This window comes from Balaenoptera ricei, chromosome 3 (assembly GCF_028023285.1).
Source record: "Balaenoptera ricei isolate mBalRic1 chromosome 3, mBalRic1.hap2, whole genome shotgun sequence".
NCBI classification, from domain to species: domain Eukaryota; kingdom Metazoa; phylum Chordata; class Mammalia; order Artiodactyla; family Balaenopteridae; genus Balaenoptera; species Balaenoptera ricei.
The window spans coordinates 181,287,001-181,296,887 of record NC_082641.1 but is presented as its reverse complement, the minus strand read 5'-3'; the positions used below and the strand labels follow the sequence as shown (position 1 = coordinate 181,296,887).

Genomic DNA, 9,887 nt, shown 5'->3' with positions numbered 1-9,887 from the left:
GCGCAGGCGCCCTGCGTCCGCCGCGCATGCGCGCGGGGCAAGGTACAAAGGGCGCGGCGGCGGCTCCTGCGCACAACGAAGCGGCCGGGCAAGATGGCGGTGAGCGTTCGGCGCGGCTGGCGGGGTTGGCGCGGCTCTCGGGGCTGGCGGGGCTGGCGGGGCTGGCGGGGCGGAGTCCGGCCGCGCTCCCCGCCTCACAGAGCTCTGTTTCCCCTGCAGGACAAAGAGAAGAAAAAGAAGGAGAGCATCTTGGACTTGTCCAAGTACATCGACAAGACGATCCGAGTGAAGTTCCAGGGAGGCCGAGAAGGTAAGGCCCCTCCTCCCGCCCCCTCCACGGTCCACGAGGAGTAACGGGCGGCGGTACCGATAACGGATGCCTGGGCTGCGCTTTAAGCGCTAGGCTTGGACAACTCGTGCTGGCCTGACGGCGCCGGCAGGTAGGAACGGTTACGCCCCTTTTGCAGGTGGGGAAACTGAGGCACGCAAAGGGGCCCCGACCTCACTGGAAGCTACAGTGGCTGGGATTCACGGCTCTGCTTCCTGTGGGTCCTGCCTCACTCAGGCGACTGTCCCAGCTCCTCACGTGTCGTCCTGCACCTGAGGGTTTCTCAGGCTCGGCGCTGCTCACATTGGGGCCGCATTTTTCTCCATTGGGGGCCGTCCTGCTCCCACCCCCTCGGTGCCAGGAGCCGCCTAGTCGTGACGTCCCAGACATGGCCTAGTGTCCCCTGGGCGGCAGAATTGCCCCAGTTGCGAACCACGGCCCTATGGTCAGTTTCCACCAAACTGCTTTAAAGGTTTGTTTAAAACAAATCTCGTCTCCTAGTTCACGGTTGTTCCAGGGTAACGGGATGAACGTTTTGTACCTGAGTAACGCAGGGAGCTCTCGACTGCTCGGGGAAGCTTTCCCTGACCCCCACGCCTCCACCCCACGTCAGGCCCCTGTTGTTATAAGTTCCTGGTAGCACCTGTCACATTTTGCGGCTTTATGCTGTTATTGTGAGGCTTTAACTCTGAACTTGCCGTTGGAGTCTGATGCGAAGACGGCAGGAAGGTTGCTGCAGGGTTACGCGGGGAGCGCCGCCCGTGGCACAGCCCCAGCTCACTGGCTGTGGGACTTTGGGCAAGTTGCTACCCTCTCTGAGCCTCAGTCTCCTCATTGGTCAGAGGTTATTAACTCCACCTACTTCAGTAGTGGCACTGAGATTAAAGGGTTTAAAGCAGGTAACGTGTTTTTCTTTTTTTTTTTTTAATAAATTTGTTTATTTTTTGGCTGCATTGGGTCTTCGTTGCGGTGCACGGGCTTCTCATTGAGGTGGCTTCTCGTTGTGGAGCATGGGCTCTAGGCGCACGGGCTTCAGTAGTTGTGGCACGAGAGCTCAGTAGTTATGGCTTGCGGGCTCTTGAGCGCAGGCTCAGTAGCTGTGCCGCACAGGCTTAGTTGCTCTACGACATGTGGCATCTTCCCGGACCAGGGCTCGAACCCGTGTCCCCTGCATTGGCAGGCGGATTCTTAACCACTGCGCCACCAGGGAAGCCCCAGGTAACGTGTTTAACAGGGTTCCCGACACTTAGTGAGAGCCCGGTCAACATTTCACTTATTCAGCTGCTTCTGATCGTCAGTTTCTTTATTTTGTAAGACAGTGATCTGGACCCCTCCTTCCCTGAGATGTGGATGAGTGGGCAGCGTCAGAGGGCTGAAAACACAGCGCCTGCCCGTCTAGGTACCCAATGCAGTGAGGATTGGAATCTTAACAAACACTTGGCACCGTGCTGGCTCTGGGATGTATGAAGAGATGGGGCTCTTGCTTCTCAAGGCGCTAGTGTTCGTTTTCTACGCTTGAACAACATATGTTTCTGTCTCACAGCACCTGTGGTTCCAGACTCTGGGTGCCTCAGGCTCAGGTCTCTGATGAGGTTGCAGTAAAGGAGTGTCTCTGAGAGCCTGTCATCTCAGGCCCAGGGTCCTCTTCCAAGCCTGGGGTCCCCGTTCTCTGCCAAGAGTTGGCCAGGGACCCCCTCGGCTCCTAGAGGCTGCTCACTGCCCCCGCCACGGACTCTGCCCACAGCATTGCACTTCACGTCTTCAAGACCAGCAGGAAAATCTCATTTTTCAAGTCTCTTTTTTCAGAAAGGGCCCATCCCTTTAACGGCTCCCCTATCAGGTCAGGCCCGCCCAGCATAGCTTCTCTTCAGATGCACTGAAAGTCGACCGACTCATGGACTTTAATGAGATCCATGAAGCCGTCTGTCTGTCGCAGCCTGAGCACAGACTGGCGTCCCATCGTGGGTCCCATCCCACACTGGGGGGGGGGGGGGAATGCTGGCTCTGTCTGGCATCGTGCCCGCCTGCTGCAGCGCCCCCGTCCTGGTGAGGAGGGCAGCCCCGCGGGTGCAGGCTCGCTGCCCGGCTGGGGCCAAGTGCCTGGATGTGTTACTGGATTTGTCACTCTCCGTAACCCCATCAGGTGGGTGCCTTCACGGTCTTTGTTCTGCAGGGGAGGGGTGAGCAGGAGAGGAAGAGAGCCAGGGCCTCGCACTCAGGCGGGGCTGGTAGACGTGTTCTGTAGGACACCAGACAGGAAACATTTTCAGCTGCGCCGGCCAGACGGTCTCTTGTCGCGGCTACTCCACTCTGCCATTGCAGCAGGAAAGCAGCCACAGGCGACATTTAACAAATGAGCATGGCTAGGTGCCAGTTAAACTGTTTACAAAACAGGCGCAGGCGGATTTTGCCGACTGTGTTGTGGTGGCGATGGTTTTGGGGTCTGCTGTCACTGCTCCCTGTCCGGGAGCCCTTCCCTTGCTTCCCCCGTGGTCTCCCATCTGTCCCGTCCCTGGAGAGGCTGCTCCCACACCTGCATCCGGCAGGGGCACCCCAATCTCACGTGCTGACACCCGGCCACAGCTTGCATCTGCCCAGGATGACCGTTGATCTTACGCCTGTCTGTCTCTCTTCTCTTCTCGGTGATTCCGACAAGCCAGTGGAATCCTGAAAGGGTTTGACCCGCTGCTCAACCTCGTGCTGGATGGTACCATCGAGTACATGAGAGGTGAGTGCAGCGCGTGGGGCTCGGAGGCGTCCTCACCGGGCCTTCCTTACTGTTCGTTCCAAAGCTGCTCCGCTGCCACCCAGCTGCTGACTGTGAACGTGGTGCCTTGTGGATCGGGCGGCTGACAGGTGTGTTGGATCTCCCGCTGTCCCGGCGAGGCTCAGTAGACCATCGTCTCAGGACTTGGTCTGAGGTGGAGGTGGAGTATTTTCCGCATCCACTCCTCACCAACACTGAGCACCTGCTGGGGCTGAGGCGTGCCCAGCAGGGCTAGAAAGATGCTGCGCCCGCCGTGAGAAAGCCGGCTGCCCTGGGGCTCGTCCTGCCCCCTCATCTCCCGCTGTCCCTGTGTGTTAACCCCCGGCTGCTGACAGAGGGCCCCCTCCCCCTTATTCCCTGTCCCCCCAGGTCCCCAGACCCTTCGCATGGTGGTCAGGCCAGCCCTTGCCCATCAGCCAGCAAGTTCTCCAGCTCAGCCTGACCGTAGCATGAAGGGGACACCAAGGCCTAGGAGAGAAGCGGTGTCTTTTCTGGGGACTGTCGATGTTGAGACACACGTTAGTCTGGTGAAGAGTTAATGGAGCCACACGGAAGTGTCAAAGGGCCCCCAGGGAGAGGCCCTCTTTGTGGGGAAGCGACCCCGTGGGGCCTCCTGCTTTGCCCTCGTCTTCCCTCTTCCCGCTGAGTCTGCCCAGAGTCCCCCCCGCTGGGATCCTGGCCTGGCCTCCTTGGGCGGATGACTTTCTGGAAAAGGACAGCCTCACCTCGTGGGGCTGTAGGGAAAACCAGGGGAGCTGGGGTGTGCCACGCGCTTAGACGGCCCGCGCCGAGCAGCCCTGGAGGCCTGGCTGCTGTTCCTGCGTCAGAGGCCACTCCCACCTGGGCCCTGGCTCGCTCCTTGGCTGAGTCTGCGCCCCCTCCTCACCCCCAGAACGGCCCCGGGACGGAAGCCCTGACGCATGCACGCGGTTCCGGGAGGGGAGGGGCAGGCTTGGACAGCTGTCATCCTGCGGGGTCTGGGAGTGGGGAGTCGCACCCCAAGGCGGGCCTCCCCAACCCGCCATCGTGCAGTAACAGTAATGGAGGCCTCGCCGCCGTGACCTCAGGAGAGCTTTCCTCGGCGTGCCGTCACTTCCCCGGGTCCCTCGCCCCACCGTGAACAGCCCTTTGGCACTGGGGTGAATGGTGGCCCCGCAGGGCTTCCGAGATTCTGCAGATGGGGTTTTTCTCTGCCGCCCATCTGAGAACTCGGTCTCCGCTGTCCCCCGGGCTGTGTCCTCATTGTAGAAGGAGGACAGGCTGCACGCGGCTATTTCCAGAGCTCTTCCTGAGCCTCGTGGTCCGTCTCGGGGAGAGGCTGCCAGCTGGCTTGGGAGTGGGGCCCTTGGCCTGCCCCCCCCATCCCCCCGCCGCAGGCCCATCTCCAGTCCTCCTGGGCCTCTGAGCCCACGCCGCCTCACTGCTGCCCCTCTTCTTCCACAGACCCTGACGACCAGTACAAGCTCACGGAGGACACCCGGCAGCTGGGCCTGGTGGTGTGCAGGGGCACCTCCGTGGTGCTCATCTGCCCGCAGGACGGCATGGAGGCCATCCCCAACCCCTTCATCCAGCAGCAAGATGCCTAGCGGCCGGGGCCGCCCCTCCCCCAGGACTCGGGCCACCCGTAGGAACGGAACTTTCCTTTTTGTATAGCTTATGTTTTTGTTTTCTTTATAAAATTGCAAACCTCAAGTGTCCAGGAGCCCTGGACTGTGGCTTTCAGCCTTGGTGTTCTGGCAAGACCTGGGCCCCAGGGATGCGGTCCATCCAGCAGAGTTTGCGCGCCGTCTGGGGTCCAGGCCCAGGGCTGGGGGGCTCGGAGGGGACTGAGCGTGCACAGTCCAGGTGAGGGCACGGGACGTGGAGGCCGGAGCCTTTCCAGAGCCCCCCTGGGGCCACAGCCCATGCAGACCCCCCGGCCAGCCTTCTCAGTGGCAGGCCCTGTCACTTCAGTGCCTCTGTACGCCGGCCCGAGTGGTCCCCCACAGCCGGGTCCTTTGTCACATCCCCGCACAGCCGTGACCTCACCAAGAACAAACTGGGTGGAGCCTTGCCGTCCGCCCGGTCCCACGACCTCCTAGCCCGACCTGCTTCCCGCCTCAGCTCGGAGGACGAGCCCACCTCTGCCCCTCAGCTGGCGACTCCGGGGCCATGGTCGTGAATGTCCCCATGCCCGTCCTCAGGAAGCAGGGCTTTCTCCTGGCCCCATTTCCTAAACCCAGTGTCCTCGTTAGGACCCGGCCTCCATGGCGTCGGCTGCTGAGGGCAGGCACGTGTCTGCTATTTGTCACTCAGGAGCGCCGAGCATGTGAGGATGAGCGGGGCCAGGAGTGAGTGGGAGTCGTCCTGGCGGGAACTGTAGACCAGGGCCCCTCCGCCAACGGCTGGCGACACATAGGAACCCGCCGCACAAGGGGACCCGGCTGGATGGCTCCCACGCTACCTGTCCTTCGTTGCCACCAGATAAACTGAAAGCAGCTGGCTTATCGCGGGGATCTGAGCTCTGCTGTGGCCCTGCTGCCGGGGATTAGTCGTGGGGCCGCGTAGCCAAGCCCCACGTGCTCCTCATCCCGTCCGCCCCACTTCCCTGCCAGCTGGCGGCCCTGCCTCGTCCAGCTCCCTCATCTGAGGCCTCAGCCCCAGCAGCTGGCAGCGGTGGGGCCTGGGCTAGCTGGGGTCACAGCCCCAGGGAAGGCTGTGACCGAGAACTTGGGCGCACCCAAACTGCCAACATCCAACCCGATGCGTCCTGCTCTTGGGGGCAATTCCCGTGCCCGTTCAAGAGCCGGGGAACCGCGACTCCGGCAGGGGGGACACACGGTGAAGGGACCGAGAACCTGGGCACCGGCGCCTCTGTTCTCTCCACACACCCCGCCTGTCCTATCTGAGGCTGAGACACAAAGGCTGAGACCCAGATATCGGGGTCAGAAGGCCCAGGGGTCCAGACCCCAGGGTGGGGTGGGGTGAGGGAGGAGTGAGGCCTGGAGGCTAATCAGACCTCGTTAGAGCCCTGGGGCAGCCAGGGGCCAGGACAGAAGGACAAGGACACCTGGCTTTCCAGCTCCCAGCTTCGGTTGCGCAGAAAGCAAGGCTTGTCTCGGGAGCCTCTCTGCTCCATCATTACAGCCCTCAAAGGCTTCAGACCGCTCTCCACCCACCCCTCACTTCCCAGCCGATGAGCGCAAAAGTTCCCTGTGACCACAAAGTCTGGGGCCCCAATCTCCTTCCACCACTTGCTGTGTGGCTGGGAGTAAGTGTCCCAACCTCTCTCAGGTCCCATTCCTTCTCTCTTAAGCTCAGGAAAAGTCATTCAGTATCCACTCCGTGGCCGGGCACTGGGCTGCTGTTGGGCGGGGAGTTGGTTAAGAGCACAGATCTTTGTGTTCAAGTCTGAGGCTGAGAACAAGATGCTCCAGGGGCCCAAGAGAGGGAGACCCTGACCTCCTGGAGGCTCAGGCAGAACTCCCCAGAAAGGGGGATAAGATGAGCTTGTTCCACTGAACCGTATCCACCCTAGAGAGTCACTATGACCTCGTTTGTAAAAGACCGTAAATAACCTAGCTGCCCATCACCGGGGGATCTGCTGGAGAAACTCAGGTTCCTCCAGCCAAATATCAATACAAAGCAACTTTTCACAGAGAGGTAGATAGATCTCTTTGTGCAGCCACTAATTCCCTGCAGCTTCCCTCGCAGGAGGGGGAGTCTGTTTCTCCACCCCTTGGAATCTGGGGACTTGGTTTGATGGTAAGAATATGGCAGGAGTGACGTTGTGGCATTCAGAGCTTAGTTTGCCAAGGAGCCCTACGGCTCCTACCTTTGTCCTCTTGGAACACTGCCCAGAGGCAGCCGTGTGTCTGAGGCCTCCTGAGTTAGCCCAGGTGACACTGAGTTAGCCCAGCAGAGGAACTTTGCTGCCAACCCACAGAATCATGAGGAATAATAAATTTTTATGCCCCTACGTTGGGGGCTGTTTGTTACGCAGTGACAGGTCACTGAGACTTGCTGACATACAAGTGTAGCATGTGCGTGGTGTAACACCATTTCTTTAAGATCCTTATTAAGAAGATCTTATGTTTCTATGCTTTTAAATATATAGAGGAGGATCTAGAAAGATCCTGCTGACCCAGGATTGAAGATGGTGATGAAAGGGGGATATTAGCCTATCCTTAACATTTTAATATTTCATGAGGAGAAATTTAATATTTAATATTTTACAGAGTGTTATATTGAAATTTTAATATTTTACAAGGAGCCTGAGAAAGAGAAGGCCAGAGGCAGATAGGGAGACGCAGAGGAAGACTGAGGGAGACTAGGAAAGGCAGACACAGGCAGAGACTAGAGCAGGAAGAGGGAGAAATGAGCCGGTGACACGGATCCCGCCCCCTCCGCCCCCTGGCCCCCGTGTAAATCCCCGGCATTCCCGGCTGGCCAGTCCGCCAGCCAGCCCACCATGCCGTCCGGAGGCTCCCCGCTGACCCCTGCCCAGTTCCCACCCTTTCAGCTCCCTGCCCACGGTCAGCACGGGCCTCGGAACACCGGGCGGGGGCTGCGGCCATCGGACGGGGGGGCCGGTCCTGCTCCACGTGCCCACGGTCACCACAGCCCACAGCTTCCAGGTGCTGTCCGCCTGCCGAGGCCCCGCTCTGGGAGACGTCGCCAGAGGCCCCGGCAGGCCCCGCCTTGAGCCCAGACCAGCCGGAGAGCCCCAGGATCCCGCCCCACGGCAGATTCCAGAGTCTCCTGAAGGTGGACAGGATCTTGACATGGCTGATGGTCAGCTCTGCCCCTCCCCACAGCTTCCTTGTCCCCAGAACAGCTTTAGCAACAGGCTGGGCTGACGTACACCTTCTGGTTCACTCAGCCCCCCACCCCAAACCCTTTCCTTATCCCCATTCACAGATGAGGCAGCTAAGGCCCAGAGAGGCTGAGCAACGTGTACTGGGTCACACAGCCGGGATCCTAACCCCGGGGGTGCGCTGCACCCCACATCCCTCCTGTGCTCTGAAGGCTGTCTCGTGGGTGAGAGACTGAGACCCAAAGCTAGGTGGGTGGGAAGCACACAGGGGAAGGAACCACCTGCCCACCTGGCCCCAGGAGCTGGGAGGGAACAGCTTCCCCCGTTCTCACGACCACTTCCGGTGCTGCCACCCACAGACCTGGGGAGCCCTCATCTCCACCCTGGAGCACCAGTGATGCCGCAGAGCCCTGCAGCCCCCCATGGCTGGCGAGTGAGGCAGGAGAGGAATCCAGTTCCGTCTGGACTCAGACGTGGACGTGGATGTAAAAGGAAGAAGCTTTTGTTGACTTTGCAAATAGGGTGGGGGGAGGGGGAGGGGGAGGGGGTCTTGGGTCCCTGGGGCTGTTGGATTGCGACGCCCCCGGGGGTCTGGCCCTCCTGCTTCTCGCTTCCTCCCCAGCTCCAAGCCCGCCCGCAGCCCTCACTGTCCGCAGGAATAGTGCCTCCCACCCCCGCCCCGCCCCGCCCCGCCCCATCCACTGCATCAGACCGGGAACTTCTTGGCTCTGATGCGCAATAAATGTCCTCTGCTGAAAAGCGCATGTCTTTTCATGCTTTCTGCCTGTGTTCAGGGCCCAGGTCAGCTCCTTGACCCACCCTGTCCCGTCCCCAAGCCATGCTGACTGGAGCCTGCAGGGGTCAAGACTCACCCAGGCATGAAGAGCCCAGAGAGAAAACAACATTCCTGGCTGAGGGGGGCTGACCAGGAGCCTGGGATCCAGGCGGATATGCCTTTGGGCCCCACCCTGTCGCTAATTTCTGAGTTCCCTTTCCCCACCTCTGCGCCCCACCCCCACCCCGTCTCCCCTAAAGCACCAGATCCACACCCACTGCGTGTCTTAGAGGAACCCCAAATTAATGCACCCCAAGCTGATGCTCCCCCTTCCGCCTGCCACCTCCCCAGCTTTCCTCATCCCAGGATCCATCCCCACAAGTCCCCCGCTTGCCCAGGCCCCAAACCTTGGGGTCACCCTTGACCCCCCACCCCCCCATGCATCCCATCTGTCAGCAAGTACTGACAACTCTACTTCAGAACTTATCCTGAAGCTCTTAAGGGACAAATAACACCAATCCAACCTCGGACACCAGAGGAGGAAGGAATATTCCCCACCTGTTATACGAGGGCAGTGTAAGCAAAACCTGTCAAAAACATTGCAGAAAAAGAAAACCACAGACCAATATCCCTCACGAATACAGATGCAAGGACCCCTCACAAAACATCACCAGATTGGATCCAAAGGATTGCACATCGTGACCACCAAGTGGTCATGGCCAGGAATGCAAGGTTGGTTTAACACTGGAAAATCCATCTTTGTGATTCACCACATTGACAGAATAAAGGAGAAAAAAAACCATGACCATGTCATAGCTGCAGAAGAGGCATCTGACAAAATTCAACATCCATTCAGGTTAAAATCGTGGCAACTACAAATAGAAGGGAATTTCCTCAACCTGATAAAGGCCATCTGTGAAAAAACTGACAGCTAAGATCACCGTGAATGGTGAAAAAACGAATGCTTTCCCCGTAAGACCAGGAGCAAGGCAAGGACACCCACGGTCACCTTGGACATTGTACTTGAGAGCCTCAACAGTGAGATAGGACAGGAAAACAAAATCAATGGTAAGCGTTGGAAAGGAAGAACTAAGATGGGCCCTATTTGCAAAATCTGAAGCTGCTTGCTGCTGCAAGATTTACTTGCTGAATTACAATTACCTGCTGAAAATACTTGCTGCGATTCAGGCCCCAGCACCCCTCAGCTGGATCAAAATGGTAC

At 59.2% G+C, this 9,887-nt stretch overlaps 1 protein-coding gene across 3 annotated transcripts; it reads left to right on the top strand.

Moving 5' to 3' along the window:
• Positions 1 to 26: 26 nt before the first annotated feature.
• On the top strand, positions 27 to 4,787 carry LSM7 (LSM7 homolog, U6 small nuclear RNA and mRNA degradation associated). 3 transcript variants are annotated; one of them, XM_059918922.1, is made up of 4 exons: positions 27 to 99; positions 220 to 310; positions 2,989 to 3,056; positions 4,539 to 4,787. In XM_059918922.1, the coding sequence occupies exons 1-4, from the start codon at positions 27 to 29 to the stop codon at positions 4,679 to 4,681; spliced, it is 375 nt and encodes a 124-aa protein (XP_059774905.1). In that variant the 3' UTR covers positions 4,682 to 4,787. The 3 variants fall into 3 exon arrangements, with proteins under 3 accessions (XP_059774905.1, XP_059774907.1, XP_059774906.1); XM_059918924.1 differs by having other exon boundaries at positions 203 to 310; positions 2,985 to 3,056; XM_059918923.1 differs by having other exon boundaries at positions 51 to 99; positions 2,985 to 3,056.
• The last annotated feature ends 5,100 nt before the right edge of the window (positions 4,788 to 9,887 follow it).